Source organism: Saccopteryx leptura, chromosome 8 (genome assembly GCF_036850995.1).
Source record: "Saccopteryx leptura isolate mSacLep1 chromosome 8, mSacLep1_pri_phased_curated, whole genome shotgun sequence".
NCBI lineage: Eukaryota > Metazoa > Chordata > Mammalia > Chiroptera > Emballonuridae > Saccopteryx > Saccopteryx leptura.
The window spans coordinates 9,064,758-9,083,798 of record NC_089510.1 but is presented as its reverse complement, the minus strand read 5'-3'; the positions used below and the strand labels follow the sequence as shown (position 1 = coordinate 9,083,798).

The 19,041-nt window shown below is 38.8% G+C and overlaps 1 protein-coding gene and 1 pseudogene across 3 annotated transcripts in view; one reads left to right on the top strand and one right to left on the bottom strand.

The window, feature by feature from the left end:
- TSC22D2 (TSC22 domain family member 2) overlaps positions 1-16,351 on the top strand; it is a 52,401-nt gene extending 36,050 nt beyond the window's left edge. For 2 of the 3 annotated variants that reach the window (XM_066346799.1, XM_066346798.1), the window contains 2 exons: positions 12,009-12,060; positions 13,436-16,351. In XM_066346799.1, coding sequence (XP_066202896.1) covers positions 12,009-12,060; positions 13,436-13,681 — 298 coding nt within the window. In that variant the 3' untranslated portion in view covers positions 13,682-16,351. The remainder of the gene's footprint in view (positions 1-12,008; positions 12,061-13,435) is intronic. The other variant, XR_010746772.1, reaches the window with a different exon arrangement.
- Positions 9,450-9,534, bottom strand: LOC136380189 (U4 spliceosomal RNA; annotated as a pseudogene).
- Positions 16,352-19,041: the final 2,690 nt, after the last annotated feature.

Sequence of the window (19,041 nt, the reverse complement as noted above, 5' to 3'; positions counted from 1 at the left end):
TGTTGGTGTTCAGTGTTGGGCCCCGTTTGCCTTCTCACTGTGTAAGCAAGCTCCTCTCTCATGGTTTGAGCTGCCTGCCACGTTCTGACAGCTCTCAAGTCTACATGTCCAGGCCAGAGGTGACTCTTGAGTTCTAGGTACCTGTTTCCAGCAACCTCCTTTTCATATTTCCAGCATCTACATTTCAGGTGTCTCAGAATTCAGTCCCAAGTGGAACTTGTATTTCTCATTTTCTCATCTTTATTCCCAGGTTCCTCTGATACTCCTCACCCCCAACAAAATCTAGCTTTCTTCCTGTAGCACATTAATCATCTCCCCTTGGCATTTTTTTTTATTATAGGTGAGTCCCTGTCCTTCATCCTACCATCCCCCTGATCTCTCACAGATTCTCTGTGCTTCAGTTGTGAAGACTGGATCACTTGACCTTGCCTAATGTCCACGGCCAAGCATTTTGTAGTGTCCTGCTGCACCTCCTTACCTTGCTTGCTTAGGGAACTTCTTTTCCGTACCTGTCTTAAATGTACTGTCTATCCCTCTTACCACTCCCTAGACCAAAAAAAATTTTAAAAAATTTTTTAAATCACATTTCATGATTGGTTACACTAAGTTCTATAAAAGATTTTGAAACTAATGATGAAGGGAAAAGACCCAAGGAGAGTAATTTGCCTCAGGATGCAGCAAATCTGAGGCAAGGCCAGGCTGCACATTATTTACTAATTCCACATCTAATGATCTTCCCACTGGTGGACACTGTCCAGCTTCATATTATTCCAGCCAGTATTCATCAAGCGTTGGACATTGTGCAGAGGGGACAGATTGAGATTTACCCTTTTTTACAAAAGTGTCATCAAGAAAGATAAATGTTACTGAGACTTGGCTATATAGGAAATAACGTTAGTTCACGGTTTATGACTCATTGCCTCCAGAGGAATTTGGATTACCTAGATATATATGAATTACATATTAGGCAGCAAGAACATATGGCAAGTTTGGCTTCAGACTGAAAAGGAGGAATGAAATTAAAGAATACTTCCTCAATTTTAAAATGATAGCATTAACCATAGCCAAGGACTGCTGGGAAAAAGTCATTTTCCTGTTACACATAGGAAATAGCTTTGGGGATGATCCAGTACAACTGCCTTGTGTTACAGCTAGGGCAACTACAACTGTGATACATTTAGTACTCACATTCCCAGTGCATGATCTGTACGTCTGCTCCTGCAGCATACCAAGTCTTCGGCAGGTGGCTGCCAGCCTCCGGTGGGTTTTGTACTGTACGAAACAGGTGCAGCTGTTCCCACAGCGCCTGTGTGGCGAGTGCCGGGAGCGGTGTGGGGCATGGCCTACTCGGCTGCTTCTCGTTTTACTTTTTTAACGTAGTTTGACGACTTATTTATTTATTTATTATATACTACTGCTGGAAGCGTTCAAGAAGCCTTTGTGGAAAATATTTTAGCTGAACGGTGGGATAGCCACAGAAGTATTCAAATAGTAAGAGAATGAGCAAAGAGAGGGCCGGTGAACCATGGAGCGTCTCAGGGAGTTTAGGGTGCCCAGTTTCAAAGTGGAATGGGAGAGAGAAGGCAGTGGTTAGCCTTAGAAATCATTAGTAAGAGAGTTTCTGATTCTCTCTCCCCACCCCACCCCCAGCCCATTTTTATATCAGAACAGTCAGTGCTTGTTGTTCTGTGAAATGAAACAAATCTTACTAGGGTTTTTATTTTTCTTTCCCCTGATCCTCCAGTTTTGTTCATTTTTGTGCACTTACACCATGAGAATTTCCTCAGGCAGGGTAAGTGCTGTTTCCTCGTAGTCAAAGGGAAGGAAGGCTGTGTTAGCCTTTTGAAGGAGAATTGATCTTGATAACAAAATGGCTGTTACATGCAGTCCTTTCCCTGGAAGGCTTTTTCTAAGTCTTCCCTCTTTTCCTGACAAAGCTTGAAGTAATCTGAACTCCTGTTGAGGTCTATAACGTCTTAATTTATGTTAACAATCCTTATCAAACCTGACGTGTGGTGGCACAGTGGACAGAGTGTCAGCCTGGAATGCTGAGGTCGCTGGCTCGAAACTCCAGGCTTGTCTGGTCAAGGCACATATGGAAGTTGATGCTTCCTGCTCTTCCCCCCTTCTAAAAATGAATAAATTTAAAAATCTAAAAAAATTTTTATTGAAATTTTCTCTCCTTTCCTAATAAAAGTTGTACTTTCTTAGAAAGATAGTTTTTACAATCAGTATTGAAAAATCATAGATCATTTACTAGATTATGGTATACTTTAATTGGTAAATTCTGATGATTTTAGAAGCTGGTTGCCAATCAGCTTCTATCCCAAAAGTCTAAGGAATGGTTTTAGAATATCCAGAATGACTATATGGAACTACCTACACTTTATTCCTTTTCGTATAACTATGTTGTTTAGAGTCTGTTCAGTGTTTGAACAAGAAATAAAAACAAAATTTGAAATCCTGTCTAATCTCTTTCCCCTTTTTACTCTTATGTACCAGTGTACAGCTCCATCTTGATCATTGTCAGTCATGTGCTATTTTTCTAGTCTCCTGAAAGTATTTTTAAGTTGCCAGTGTCAGATTTTTAATTTGGTCTTAAACCCCTTAGCATGTATCCTTCATTCCCTGGTAATGAATTGTGCTGTCATCACATGTGTATTGCTGCTGTGTAAACAGTGCAATGAAATCTCTTTCAAGAGTGCCTACTCTAAATGTAAGCACTCCACCACTGAAGAAACGTCGCCTCCTCCTCCTCCTACCCCTTTCTCACACCTTTCTTATTTCACTCTGACTCAGAGGAAGGAAATACATTTTTCATCCTGTCAAATCTTGCTTAATGTTATCCTGATAAGAAATAACTAGCTCGTGCATAGACTCATTTATCTTAGGTAGATATGATTTCATGTTCTTATAGCATTTAAGTATTTTAACTTAAAATAATAAAATATTAAACTTTCTCAGTTTATTTGGAATACTTGGGTTGTAGTGGTAAAACTTCTGTGCATATTTCAGTTTTGTATCAGTCTAGTATTTTAGACTAAAGTTGTACATCTCCCATCTTGAACTTTATCTATTAATTTTTTTATTAAGTGGGAGGTGGGGAGGCAGAGAGACAGAATCCCACATGCACCTCAACTAGAATCCACCCAGCAGGCCGCCTATGGGTCGATGCTCTGCCCATCTGGAGCGTTGTACTGGTCATCTGGAGCATTGCTCTGTTGCTCGGCAGCTGAGCTATTTTAGCGTCTGAGGCCATGGAACCATCCTCAGTGTCCAGCTTGAACCATTTGAGCCATGGCTGCAGGAGGGGAAGAGAGAGAGAGAAGGAGATGAGGAGGGGGGAGAAGCAGATGAGCGCTTCTCCTGTGTGCCCTGACCAGGAATCAAACCCAGGACTCCTACACGCTGGGCTGATGCTCTACCGTTGAGCCAGCTGGCCAAGGGCTTGAATGTTTTAATAGAAAACATTAAGCTGGTTTTTGAATTGTTTATTTAAAGTGGCTCTACAAGAAAAAACTATATCAGAATTTTACTACCAAATACTAAAATAATTTCCTCCAAATATCATAACTTGGAAATGTGAAAAGATCTAGAAAAAGAAGGTAAAGTTAATATTAATCTTATCTGGACCTTCTTTGGAATGCAGTTTTAATGTAATATTTTTACTATGTATGTTTACATAGCCTATTGTATATTTAATACAAACTTATGCTATTTACTTACCAGAATCACTTTGAATAGAAATAACTATACCGGGAGTTATGAACATTACTTACACCATATTTTTAAATGACTATAATTCACCCCTAAACCAAGGAAATAAATTTTACAAATCACAAATAGAACTTAACATTGATTGTTGTTTATGTGGAACATAGTACCTTATCTTCTAGAATGAAATAGTTTCTAAAGAAAATGGAGTCCTTTCTCTCTTTTCTGTTTCCTGTTGGCCATTCGTTCATGTCTTGAGTTCACACTGTACAGGGTAATAACTTCATGAGTCATTTTCATTTTGGAATGGGTTTTATTCTCCAAAACTCAGTGACAGTAGTCTTACTTCTTTCTGCCCATCTCCCATCTTTTTGCCTTCCCAGATAACCACTTTCTTAGTTTGTATTTGTGTACCTTCTAGTTTCTCTATGCACATGCAAGCAAATACAGCGTATGATATCATCTTTCCCTTCCCACAAATGCTAATATACACACATTCGTATCTTTACTTAAAGGTCTCCAGGACACAAAATTTCCAATTCAGTACACAGAAATGCATCTTCGTGGGATTTTTATAGATGGGTAGGGTAGTATTCAAGTTGGATGGATGGCTCTACCATGATTTATTTAACTAGTTCCCTGTTGGCAGGAGCCTTGCTGTAATAAACAGTGCTGCTCTGTAAATACATTATTTCTTCTGTATGTATAAATATCTATAAAATCAATTCCCAGATGCAAGATTACTGGCTCACAGAGTGGATCTAGCGTGTGTGTGTGTGTGTGTGTGTGTGTGTGTGTGTGTGTGTGTAAATTGTGTTAGATAAAACGAAACTGCCCTCTAGACCTGTTATACCACTTGCAGCAGCACTGCATGAGAAGGCCTATTTTCCCACAGCCTCACTAACCATATATTAAATTTTAATATACTGTTTTGCCAGTCTGTTTAGGCAAATGGTTATTACATTATTGTTTTAATCTGTATTTCCATTATGAATGAGAGGTTAAGTGTTTTTACATGTCATTTCTTGTGAACTGTCCATGTGAATTCTATCCATTTTTCTCTTGGGCTTCTAGCCTTACACATAGATTAATAGAAGTACTTTCTATTTTATGGAAATCACTGAAGTTATTTTTTATTTTTCTACATTTGGGACATATAATTAGAGAGGCCAGAGTAACATCTGAAGCCAGGAAGCTGACATTAGTACAATCCTGCAGGTACCTTTTTCTTTGTATTTGTTTTTAAACATTCTTTTCTGGCCAAGATTTTGACCTAAAACGAATTAGATGAATGTAAAATATTCTGAGGGCATTGATGAGCAAGTTTTTGTAGATGCTGAAAACAAGTATCGACCTTGATATAAATATTTAGCTGGGTTTTTAACAACTCTTTGGTAAAAGTTTTTTTCCACACTATTGTAAGAATGGTTGCTTGAGAAAATTATAGTGTTTAGTTATGTGAGCATCCATTTAACTGCTTTGTTTAACATGAATAATAGCTTTCATCATTCATAAAAATCACTTACTTTGTGTAACTGGTATTAAAAATTCCCATGGGTCATTTCTGTGAGTTTTTTTAAATGATGAAATGTAACATTGTTTTTGTGTTGGTAGAACTTATCGATAATTAGAATACATAAAAGTTTTAAGTCATATCTTAATTTACTATTAGCTCTGATAGTTTTATTCTTAATCATAGAAGTTTGCATTTGGCCAGAGATTGTGTGCATGAATTTTCTCTATTTAACCTTTTTTGTAAGGAGAATTACTATTTCCTCTTAATTTAAGTGTAAAGCTATAAATATTTTTTTTTAATTCCTCTTACAAAGAGTGGATTTTTTTCCTACTTTCACAAGCTTGCTAAGCTAGGATCATTCAATTTTTTTTATTTTTTAAATCAGCTTAACAGTTTCTTTTCAGAAAACAAAACATGTATTTCTTAGGCAAGAAGCAAAATGTTACACAGGTTAGAATTATTGCTTTTTAGTGGTAGTGATGTTATTTCTAGAGTTTACTGTGTGGGGGTGGGGAGGCATGGTATTGAAAGTTATAGATGATGTGTAATGGATACAGTAGGTGATTCCTGAGGACTGGCCTCTTAAGAATGATTGTAGTTTCTACTTGACTGTTTATGAAGAATCATATTTACCTGGTTTGGGTAAGGAGGCTTGAACATAAGTATATCAGATTTGCCAGCTCAATCAAAGAAGTTCTTAATACAAAAGATTTGATTTTGTAATTTGGGAAATTCTAGTAGTGGATTTTGTGATAGTGACTCAACATAGAGAATTAGAAGGGTCTGAGTAAAGCATGGTCATTTTTTTTTTTGTAATATTTTGTGTATAGATACATATATTTTAAAGATATCTTCAGCTTTCTAACACACCAAAAGAACATTCGTTCTTAGTGAATAGGTAAACTCTCCTGGCTGTCTAAAGATCACTGAGCAAGTGCCTTTTCCAAGAAGTTACCTCCCTTGTTCTCAGAGCTGAACCTCTTCTAGGAATGTGCTAGATAAGATAAATGGCAATTATGAACAGTTTTAATCTTTGTATCCATGCTTAGTTTCACAACTGGCTTGTGGTACTTAGTCACACCACTCTTCAGACACAACTCTATTTCTCTTAGGTCATTATTAGTACTTGCTTTCTCTCACATTCTTACTCTTATGGTAGAAAAAGCATGTGTTTTGACTCTAATTAGGTCTACGTTTGAGTCCTGTCCCTAGCATCATGTCTTTGAGTAAGCTACTTGACCTCAGTTTTCTCAACTGTAAAATGGGAGTGTTGCTCATGTTTGTAGTAAGGACTCAAAGTAATGTCTGCCTGCCACGAAGTAGGCAGTCGTGTAAGTGTGCTTTTTCTCAACCTTGTTGATTTGTACTGAAGGAAGAACAGAAGAAAAAGTAGTCAAATGTAAGAGAAGAAATTTGTACTATTTTTATTTTAAACAAATAGCCATAATGGCTCTGTCCACATTAGGAAAAACTGCCCTGGCGGGATAGCTCGGTTGGTTAGACGAGCATCGTCCCGAAGCACAAAGGTTGTTGGTTCGATCCCCAGTCAGGGCACATACAGGAACAGATCAGTGTTCCTCTCTCTCTCTCTTTCTCTCTTTCTGTTTCTCTCTCTCTCTCCCCCCTCCTCTCCGCCTTCCTCTCTTACTAAAATCAATAAATAAATGTTTAAAAAAGAAAAGAAAAAGTTGATTCCTCATAGTTGTTGTTTAACATGAGATCAGGTTAGCATGACTCTGGTTTTAATTTTTAGAAGGAAACACAGGATGGTTTGTACCAAGTTTCCGAGCTGAGAGTATGAGTGGAGCAGTTAGTCTGTTAAGAACGATGACGCTGTGGGGAACTTGGGAAGCTGTAGGCTTCTGTCTGGCCCCTTGTCTTTTGAGCGGGTTTGGTATGAGCGAGGAGGCCTGGGATGGAGAGCTTATGGGCAGGAGCCTGTTTGCTGAATTAAACCAGGGGTGGTCAACCTTTTTATGCCTACCACCCACTTTTGTATCTCTGTTAGCAGTAACATTTTCTAACCGCCCACCGGTTCCACAGTAATGGTGATTTATAAAGTAGGGAAGTCACTTTACTTTATAAAATTTATAAAGCAGAGTTTTTACCCTGTACTTTATATCGGATTTTCGCTAAATTTGGCAGAATAAATCTTTATAAAACAACTTACAGTAGTTAAATCTATCTTTTTGTTTATACTTTGGTTGCTCCACTACCGCCCACCATGAAAGCTGGAACGCCCCCTAGTGGGCAGTAGGAACCAGGTTGACGACCACTGGATTAAACTATGAGCAGCATGGAAAGCCACGCCCTCTTGCTGTGGCCTGGATTCTTGAGTTTTACTTCTCCTCTGAATGGGGTTGCAGTTTACTTCTTAAAACTAAATTCTTGCTCATTCAGTTCTTTGGGGGCTGCAATTCCAGTAAATAAAAATCAATTGTACAAAAAATATAGTCATTCTTGTTTTTTCCCCCACAGTTCTATATTTATGTCCATTTCCTCCATCCCACAATTTTTAATTCATTTAGTAAATGTTTATCGGGGTATGATTTTATTCTAAAAGGGTGACCCAGTGTAAACCGGAAGTTTTTTTTATTTCAATTATCCCTTACCTTTATATAGTACATAGTGCTTAAAATTTTTAAGAATTCTGGTTCTATCTCTGATCAGGACACGTACAGGAACACCTCTTTGTCTCTCTCTCTCTCTCTCTCTCTCTCTCTCTCTGCCTCTCTTTAAAAAACAAAAAACAAATAATTTTACAAGAATTGTTTGTTTAAGACAGAGACAGTAAGGGATGGGGGGGGAGCATCAACTCATAGCTGCTGCACTTTAGTTGTTCATTGATTACTTCTCATACGTGCCTTGACCAGGGTGCTCCAGCCGAGCCAGTGACCTTGGGCTCATACTGCTGATCCTGCACTCAAGCTGGCACCTCATGGTTTTGAACCAGCGTTCTGGGGTGACTCTGTATCCACTGCGCCGCTACCAGTCAGGCTACAAGAATAGTTATAAAGTCTTAGGAAGCCTTCCATTAAAGAACTTAAGATCAGAAACTGGTTAAGCATCACGTTATAGTGTGGTGAATGCAGTAATAACAAAGAAAAGGTACAGTATATATACTACTGTCAGGTCAAGGAAGCAAACGGAGGAAAATTACTCTGCTTCTATCGATCTTTCTCATTTTAAAGGAGAACATGAAGCTGAAACCACTATGTTGACATTTAACACAATAAAAAGCTTGTTGCCCTCATTGAAACAATATTCTTAAACCACATTTTGTGATCTTCAAATAGAATACCCACTTAAATGCTTATTTAAGACTACCTACCATATGGATACCTTTATTTTAAATCGGGCTATTTAAAGCAGTGACCCTCAAACTAGTTTTTATCAGAATCACCTGGAGGAGTTGTTAGACTAGAAGTCCTGGGTCCCGCCTCAAGGGTATCTAATTCAAGGGTACCAAATATCTACAGTCCAACAAGTTCTGAAGTAATGCTGATACTGCTGGTCCAGGGACTGCACTTTCAAAACTACTGATTAGTCGACTCAGAAATTTGTAATGGTGTCCTAGTATAAAGCAGCTTTGTTTGAGATCCCGTCACTGCCATAGTGACTCTTGCAGCATGCGTGTGTCATTGCAGCATGCGTCTGAGCTCCCGGGTGCCCAGCACTGTCCACTCCTCATGCAGGTAAGGGAGGCCAGGTGCCTCCCTCAAGGAGCACGGAGCTAACAGTAGTAGTATTGTTGAAACTCATTTAGTCGTCACAGGGATTTATGAATTAGGGCATATAATCCTTTTAGCTGGTGGGGGAATGAGGTCTATAGAAAGAGTAAATGATTTCCCAGAATTCACGGTGAGTGTATGGAGAGGCCAGAATTCGCTAGACTATGTTCTGGTTATGCCCTAGAAGGAGTCTGTGAAGATGAGTGGACCACAGGAGGGGTGGAGTAATTAGTACAGCCTTAGGAGATCAGGGCAGCACAGAAAAGATGGCGAGGGAGCTCCTAAGGAACAAGATAAAGATAGCCAGATGAATTGGGGCTGTCAGCATTTCCATAGAGGGAGCCGTTTCTGCAGAGGCGTGGAGACCTGAGAGAAGGTGTATTCCACAGATGGAAAGTTAGGTATGTAAGACCATAATGCGATAGGCTGGATGGACGGGGAGAGGAGAGGAGACGACAGAGCTCAGGGTTCACGGCCATGAGGGTTCTGTAGACTGGGCTAAGGTTTTCAATTAGCAATAATCATGCATCGGATGAAACCTTGTTGGCTTCGATACTGCTACTGCGCAAATCTAAAAATAGATTCGTTTTTATTACTCTTTCTCTTTGCAACTTTCATCTCTGAGCCAGTGGTTCTCAAAGTACATGTGATATGGTCTGTAGGGCAGCAGAAGCAGCATCACCTGGAAACTTGTTAGAAATGTAACTTCCTGGCCACATGCCAGACCTCCTGTAGCAGTTACGTAGGCGGAGCCCAGAAACCTATGTTAACAAGACCTCCGTGTGACTCTGGCATTAGGATTGTGAACCACTGCAGTTGGTCATAGAATTCTCAAATAACACCTCCAAAATACAAAGGTCACTACAGTGATAATACTTGTACCTGTGACTGATTTAATTCTACTAAACTGCAACACTTAACAAAATTGAAGTAGTAATACCTTTTAAGGGACACGTTTTCAACATTTCTTTATGTTCTGAAAACCTCCTCTATTAAAGGAGGGCTGAGTCAGGACTCGAATTTATTAAATCATCAAAGAATAGCATGCTAATTATTGTGTCTTAGCTAAGGGAATGGTTTAGAAATTTACTAATTTTATATTATCAAAAGAAGTAGTGGGCCCTTTTTTAAAGATTTGGGGTTTTAGTTTGCTTGTTAATATTATAAAACTGGCATTAAAGTGAGCATTTAAGGTGTCTGTTTAAACCAGATGTGTTGAAAGAATTGAACGTGTAATCTAAGATTCTCAGGCAAACTATATATAATATAAATATATATTATGTATATCTATTATAATATATATATTTTTTTAAGAGAGACAGGAAAGGAGAGAGATGAGAAACATTAACTCATAGTTGTGACTTTTAGTTCATTGCTACTCATACGTGCCTTGGTGGGGATGGGGTGTCCAACCGAGCCAGTGACCCCTTGTCCAAGCCAGCGACCATGGGATCATGTTGATCATCCCACATTCAAGCTGGCGACCTCAGGGCCTTGAACGTGGGACCTTAGCGTCCCAGGCTGATGCTCTATCTACTGCACCACCACTGGTCAGGCAAGCAAAGTTTAATTGTGCCTATCACTATCATTTTTACCAAATTGTGGCCAATATGAGTATTTATTAGTGATATATGTATATTATTAATATATATAATATATATCCTTTCCAATTATTTAGGTATACAGAAGCCCCTCTTCATCTTAGAAGTAATAGCAGCAAAAAGTGAAGTAGTATGCTTTGATTAATGTGGTTACTGCTCAGATAAACAAGCTTAATGTTTTCCATATTGATTCAGAGTTTTGAGCATTTAGAAGTGGCGAATCCAGTGAGATGTTGATACCAATCCCTTCGTTTACAGATGAGAAACTGAAGTTATATAGTTAGTTGATTTGCTAATGGTCACATGAGTAGTAGGTAGCAGAACTAGAATTATAACCTGATCTACGTGAATTATAATATAAAAGGAATTTCTACATCAGATGGATATTTCTGAACCCCAGTTTGAAATAATATTGAGGGCCTACACCATCTAAAGTCTTAAGATATTTATTGGAATCCAGGTTTTTTTAGATGGGATATACTTTATGAAGAGTATTCAGTAAAGTTTTATATAAAATTGGTTAAAGACCTTTTTTTTGTATTGATGAAGTGGATTAAAGTATCAGATTTGTCTATATATGAAAACCTAATAACTGTTCTTTAGAATTTTTAAAAACACCAAGAAAAAGATATAGATCCTCACTCTTTTACTATTTAAGTTAATACATGGAACAGTGTAGACTGCCAAAGATGACAGTTATCCAGCCTTCTGTGTTACGATCATACACATGCTACGCTGATATTTGAAGTTTGAGTGTGCCTACCAGCTAGACTGCTTCCAGTTATTTCCAGGAAAAACTGGTCCAAACTACATACCGTAGTAGGTGATTTTTCCAGCTAGTAACCTACAATCAAAGCTTGTAGGTCTGCCGGAGTGTGAGTTCCTTGTTAACCAACCCTTCGAGTACTGTTTCCCCTAAAGCCCTCTGAACTATTTTTATAAGCCAGATCTAAACATTTTCAAACCAGGTATTTAAAATACCAAATCTACAGAAGAAAATTCATCATCTGAAGTTTAATGCAATAAGTAACTACTGGGATTTCCACCTGAAAGGCAATTTAGGGTAGATAATTGGTAAATGAATTTTAAGAAGTATGGACAGAGGATACTGCTCATTCAAAATTTGTCTTTTTAAGTTCACTGAATTGAGAACTCCTGAGTAAAATTGAGAGTGACTTTTAAAGTAGCATATTTAGTCATAGCCATATTAGAAAAGTTGAAACCAGAAAGGATTTTTAGTAGTAACTTATTTATTGATGTCCTCATTTTTAAAATAACTCTGAGTACTGAAATGGTGAGAATAGATTTATTTAATAAGCTTCAAATGACTTTTTTGTTTGTTGGTTTGTTTTGTTGTAAAACACAGATGTTCTTAATTATTTTAAGAGTTGGAAGGCAGATTGTATTTCTTAGAATAATTTAATGAACTATTCTAATTTTTTCCAGTGCATCTGGGGGAGGTGGTGTGGCCATTGACAACAAAATAGAACAAGCAATGGTGAGTAAGAGTTTATTGTCCTGTCATTTCAGATTGTTGGTTATGTGAAGCACTTGGTTTTGGTCAATTCTAAAGAAACATAAATAAATAACACCTAATTTCTTTAAACTGTGATAACTAAAGTATATTTTTTGATAATGAGACTTATTTGAAGATATTAGAACATTGAGATTTTTTAATCTAAAAATAACAATGGAGTAAATGTTTTCCCCATTTGAACATCTACATTTCATGCATTATTACTATATTGGTAAGGGCTTTATTGGGGGGGGTACATGATCAAAATGCATTATGTTCCCCCAAATATTTCAGCATTAAAAAATAGAGACAAAATAGTGTTAAAATGAACATTTCAGCTGGACATTTTTGTCCTCCATTGTTGGTTTACAGGTGTGTTTTACTCTGCTCTAATATTTAATAGACTTGTTTCTGTCGATTCTGGTTCTGATTTCCTCCCTGTCAAAGTTTTTTGTTCCCTTAAAGATATTCTGTTCATATTATATAAAATACTTTGATTCAAGTTTATTTATTTAAACTGTAGTAAAGCTGTAAGTAAGGACCATTAGTCTTACTATGTGTTTTTTTTTTGGGGGGGGGGGTATTTTGTTTTTTTTATTTTTTTTACAGAGACAGAGAGAGAGTCATAGAGAGGAACAGACAGACAGGAACGGAGAGAAATGAGAAGCATCAATCATCAGTTTTTCGTTGCAACACCTTAGTTCATTGATTGCTTTCTCATATGTGCCTTGACCGCGGGCCTTCAGCAGACCGAGTAACCCCTTGCTTAAGCCAGCGACCTTGGGTCCAAGCTGGTGAGCTTTGCTCAAGCCAGATAGATGAGCCCGCGCTCAAGCTGGGGACCTCGGGGTCTCGAACCTGGGTCCTCCACATCCCAGTCCGACGCTCTATCCACTGTGCCACCGCCTGGTCAGGCTAAACTATATGTTTCTAAAAAACGTTTTGAAGTTAGAAATTGCAGCTCACCTAATCGCTTAAAGCAGTACTATATAAGTAGTTTATAGAACTGTTTTAACGTCAGACAGTTTAATATTCTTTTTTCTCTTAGTCCAGCATCTAAGCATGTCAAACTTTTCTTTTTTTAATTCTAAACTTATAATTGACAATTTAAAGAGCTAGTATTTTGGAGAAACTCTCCAAATTCAGAAAAAAAACCCTGGGCTTGCTGCCCTGTTTAGAAACTTTTTTCCATCCTCTCTCCCTTAGGGCCAGGTAAGATACAATAGAAACTTTAAAAGCAAGAGCAAGAAAACTAATACGAAAAAGCACCTCGTGTTTTAAGGCACCAGGTAGGCTAGAACCAAGCGACACCTTCCCCTTTCTCTCTTCTTGACATTCCCAACTTTGTTTCTCACAGGATCTGGTGAAAAGCCATTTGATGTATGCAGTAAGAGAAGAAGTGGAAGTTCTAAAGGAACAAATAAAAGAATTAGTTGAAAGAAACTCTTTACTTGAACGGGAAAATGCACTGTTAAAGTCTCTCTCGAACAACGAGCAGCTGTCCCAGCTCCCCGCCCCGCAGGCCGGGCCCGGCGGCCCGTCCCAGGCGCAGCCGCCCGCGGGCGCGGCCCAGCCCCCGCAGCCGAATGTCTCCTCCGCGTAAGCGTTCTTGCCTCGTTAAGAAACAAACTGAAAGCAGTCTGTCCTTGTGTGCCACTGGTGTTCTTTCCACTTTATACGAAAGCAAGTAGCCATGCTTCGGTTGTGCGTTTGGCCTTTTCAGTATTAGACAATCATTCTACCAGAGCTTCTCCTCTCTCTGAGACGTCCCGCAGCGCTGTCGCTGTCCCGTCCTCTGTCCTCTGTCGTCACTACGCAAGGAGAACGACAGACGGGGTTGCTGAAGCCAGCCAGGGCCGCACTGTACCAGGTGCGCACGCGTGGGGGCGGCGAGCTTCGGCGGCTCCTCCACGTTTCTCTCCCTCGGGTGGACCCTGAGCCTTCCTGTCGTATTATCAATAACAGTTCATCTAAAGAGCCACTTTTCTTTTCAATATCAGTAACATTTGCCTACATAAGTTTTCATTTATTTGTGTTTTATTTATTACAGGGCTGCTATTTTCATAATGTACATGAACAATGTCACAGAACTTTTTTAATTTTTTGAATAATTTTAAGTATCAGTAAAGGAATTGAAAGACAGGATTACATTTAATGGATAAAACGTTTAGGCAATAATTGAACAAAAGAATCCTGGCATATTTCTAACACTAATGGCAATTTACCTTTGGTATTTATTTTTAGAGTAAAGACCCAGCTTGAATGTAAATTTTGTATAGTGTAAGTATGAAGAACATAGTGCAACTGTACAGGTAGTCACCAGTTATTGTGATATAATAAATAATTGGGCTATTTTGATGAAGAAAACTTTGTTCATTTGTTTCTACTTTCTAATAGAGAAATTGCCACGATTCCTCTGCTTTTTGACATTTCGTATGACTTTTTTTTGAGGGGGGTGGGAATAAAAAGCTGTGAAATTGTTCAACCTACTTTGTAACCAAAGAAGCAAAGCTGTGTAATGGAGTTGTTTTTTTTGTTTTGTTTTGTTTTGTTTTTTTTATAATGCACATTCTTTATGTATTTTTATTTAGTGTTTTCTTGGTCACAATTTTCTTTGCTGTCTAGCATGATCTGCATGACCTATACTCTTTGAACCACTTTCGTACCTCATGTTTTTATCCAGCACTCTTATTGTAATATGTACTAGTCTGTGAACAATGTCAAATAAAAAGAATGGACAGGTAGTATGGTGGGGCTGAGCTAGTGTACTCTACACTAGTTGTAAAATACAAAAAAAAAACAAAAAAAAAAAACGAAGTGAGCCATCTTTTGTTCATTTAAAATGGTGTTTTGAATTTCGTATGCAGAAAACGTTTTGTTACATTGCAGATTTTAATGTATTTAATAAATGCAACATGCAGATAAAGTGCAGTGTATACTGAGTATTTAAATTAAAATGTACATTTCATAAATACAGTTTCAAGAGAAAGCATCATTTTGTGTATACTAACACATTAAGTATATGTCAGAAATTGATGTATAAATATATATATTTTAACACATTTTCTGAAATTAAACTGCAGTTTTGTTGAACTATTTGGCTCGATATGTGTTCAAAATTTAATTTGATTAGATTTATATTTTCACAGTTCAAAATATTCCTTAAAGGAAAACTTGTTATTAATGACTTATAGTTCTTAAATTTTCACGGTAAAATAATGTAAAGAATGCAAGGATGATGAGCAATATTTGTACTTGAATATTAAGTCGGAAATCCTTGTCTACCAAAACATTTACTTGAATTCTTAGAAAGGTGCCTATAGAAATTAACATGCTCTGTATCAATAGCCAGCTAGCTAATCAGGAGTTAATGAGAACCAAAAGATAAGTCTTCATATTAAAAAGAGGATGAATAAGAGTTATCTATTTAAAATAAAAACTTAATCAGAGTAGCCACAAAACTAAATGCATAAAACCGGGTATATGTGGGATTACCTAGTGCTTTATATTCCAGTTGTGCTGCAGGATATATTGTTCAATATAAACAAATTTAGTGTGAATGGATAACATCAGAAATAACTACAGGACCTAAGTGCACAGTCTTGAAAAAGCAACCCGAAAGAAAGTGTAATTTCTGTGTCGGAATGTGAACCACACAGCTCGCTAGCTGTGCCCTTCAAGTGCGAACAGCATGATAGCTAATACGGGTGGGGGAACGCTACTATTAGGAAAGACAGGAATTGGAAAACAACTTTTGGTTCTGGGGATAGAAAAAGTATTTATAAACAGAGAACAGTCACAAAGGAAATGATCAATGTTCATTTAAGATGGTAATTAAAAACATCACTTTTACACTTACAAAATAACAATAGAAAACATGGATAGTTCACAGAAGAAATGGCAGTTTCTAAAGATTCAACAGATAGTGACCTAAGTGATGCAAATTAATATTTAGCAAATTCTTCTCTTTAGCAGGACCGAATGTAAAAAGACAGGCTTTCCTGTGTACTTCAAGAGAATAATCTGGCAGTAGGTATGTATCAATAGCCTTAAATATTAGTACACTTTTCAGTTTAATGGCATGAGAATACTAAACTCATGATGCAGTGTTCAAAAATGCAAAGTTCTAATTGTGCCTGTCCTCTGCTCTTTTTCCTCCCTTCCCTTTGAACCCAATTTCCCCCACATACACCCCAAAAATAACTGAAAGGAAGCCTTTACAAACAAACCTACTCTCATAAGGCACGCCCCCCCACTCCAAATCGGGGCCAATTTAAGGGTGCAAAAACTATCATACTTTTCAGCATCAGATACCTGTATTTGTAAACGTCAGGCATTCCAATTGATTGTTTAGGATCTGATATAAATTTCAGTTGTACCTCAGAGATTTAAGGTCTTCTGCTCTACGCAGCTGGAATATTAATTTATTGAGATGCCAGTTGTGAGGCACAGTCTCATAGGAATGCTATCCATAATTTTCTGTGTCGTGTGCATGGACCAGGGTGCTGCATAAGTTTTCTGTTAGTTTGCTTTAGCTGCCCGGCAGAACATCCTAGGTAGAAAATGTTGTCTGTGATATGGCCATGTGTCTGTAATACAAACCTCACTTTCCCCAGAGAAAGTTCACACGAGGTAGTTCCAGGGTAACCACAGCTTGCTGCACCCCCTCCCCTTTGGGCTTTACATGCAACAACTTGAACTGGGTATTTCCAATGCTTTTCCCAAAATTCTGAGCTGAGGAGAAGTATTACAACAAGAATGCTTTATGGTCAAGCACCCAGTGATGGATAGTCACAACTACCATGCCTCACAAAGGATTGTCCCAGGTCACAGATTGTATTTCCCCAAGTTCCAAACCCTAGTCACTCTTAGACCTTTAGAAAGGAAGGGGCGATCCTTAAGATTAGAATAACCAAAATCGCTGTTCTTCATGGAAATGTATCTTTCCATGAAAGATAGAACTGGGAATCATTCATTTTCTGGAAACAGTTTTTTAGATGCTCTGGAGTCCCGTACTCTGCTTTAAAGGGCAACTTTCTAGTTCAACGGCAGGCACTTGGTGACACGGCTCCATTTTCTTAGAGAATCCTGCTGGAAGGCCAAAACCAGCCCTCAACACTCACCATTGAGTCAAGGTTAGAGGCAAATCATCAGATAATGAAGGCCATCAAGGATGGCTTTGTCAGGGTAGGTCTCCTCAAGAGATGCCGCCTGAATGACACTCGAAGGTCCCAGAGGAAGAAAACAGCTCAGCGTTTCGAAGGACAACCTAAAGCCACTTGGTCAGCCACAGATCAGTGTCGCGGCCCGCCGTGCTGGTTGGGCTTCTGTATTCATTCACAAAGTATGGGTGATTCACGGGGTGATTTTAAGCAGTGGGACTGGAGTCAGATTTGCAATTTTAGAAAAATGAATCACTCCAGTGGCAGATGGGAGATAGCTGGGGGGCTGAAACTGGGAGCTGAGGACACACTGAGGAGGGACAATGATACTCCCGGCAAGGAAGAATGGATAAGCCAAGTTACACAGGCCACCTTGTGCTGCTCATGGAAGAAGTCTGTCCTGGGCCTTTCTGTACCGTTTTCTTCCTCCACAAAGAACATTCCATTCCCAGCATCAGGTTCCTGTTCTTTCTGGCTCCAAGGGAAGATCAGAGAGCTGCAAGTCTTAGAAAGTCTGAGTCAGACATTTTCCTCCGACAGTCATATATCTCTAGGAAATGAAAGTCTTTGTTTCCTGTTAAAGAACTTTCAAGAATTTAGCCAAAGGGGAGTGGGAGTAGGAGTCGGGCGATGGAGTCTTGGCCGTCACTGTATAAAGTCGGCTGTAAAGGGAAACCCAGTTTAGTCCTTTCATGGTGACTAAGGTTAGGCTGGCCCAGAAGCACGAGTCCAAAGCCTGTCCCTCAGAGCTGTCCCTACTTCCCCAGAAAGGATACTAGGGGTTCTGGGTATCCTTTTACGGGTCCTGAGAGCCCATGTCAGAATAGGTCCTGCTTCAACCTTGCATTCTTCGCCACAATCCAATTCAGAGGGCTCCTTTCTTTCCTTCAAGCCCATCCCTCGCCTAAGTGAGACTGGACCTTTTTCTCACCTCTTCCTGCCGCAAGCCCGGAAGTCCATGTTTCTGTTTCCTAGCAACACTCATAGTTTATAATTGAGTCGCATATATTTGAACCCTATTTTCTCCTTTCCAATATTCCAGAATACATCCGTTTCATATATTTCTACACCAGATCACAGAATTTCGGAAGCAAGGTCTGTTCTCCAGATGTACGTTTCCTTCGTCAGTGGAGAGATTACTGTACAATTTTAACAATTTCTGTAGTGGCCTACAGTCGGGATGACATGCTGTGTTCCCAGATGAACGCTAAGTGAGGCACTATACAAAGCAAGCTAAAGGTCATAGACTTTTTTTTTTTTCCTTAACAGAATCATCACAAAGTAAAGACAGCCTTTCAGGATTGGTAAGGGTAACAGTCAGAAGCTGGTATTTTGCACTGGCATGGTCTACTTGGTCATAGAATTTGTTCAGCTTACTTAGATGGTGAATTCGCTTTATTTTTCCTTCTCCTTTTCTGAGGAAACAGATAGATTTGGTCAGTTTGGAGAATTTCCCCATGGTCTAATGTCATGGGTTGAGCTATAAAACAGTCTCTAAGTCTCTAAGTTTCTGGACTGAGACATTGTCCGCAGAAGCCAAAGGGACCCATCCCTCTGAAAATGCGAAGGTCATCCACAAAAATATCTGAGGCGGGGCCACACGTCTCCTTTCATAGAAGAAGCTGAGTTTATCTTTCCATTTCATTCTTTTGCGTGCCTGAGATACAGCTATGTGACAACTATAAGGGTACTCTTGCCCACTGCCACCTGAGATGTTTTCCAGGTCACCGTCACGCTGTCATTCTGCAAGCACGCGATCCATCTGTCACTAGAGTGCCCCCGAGAAAGTGCACGGACAGGA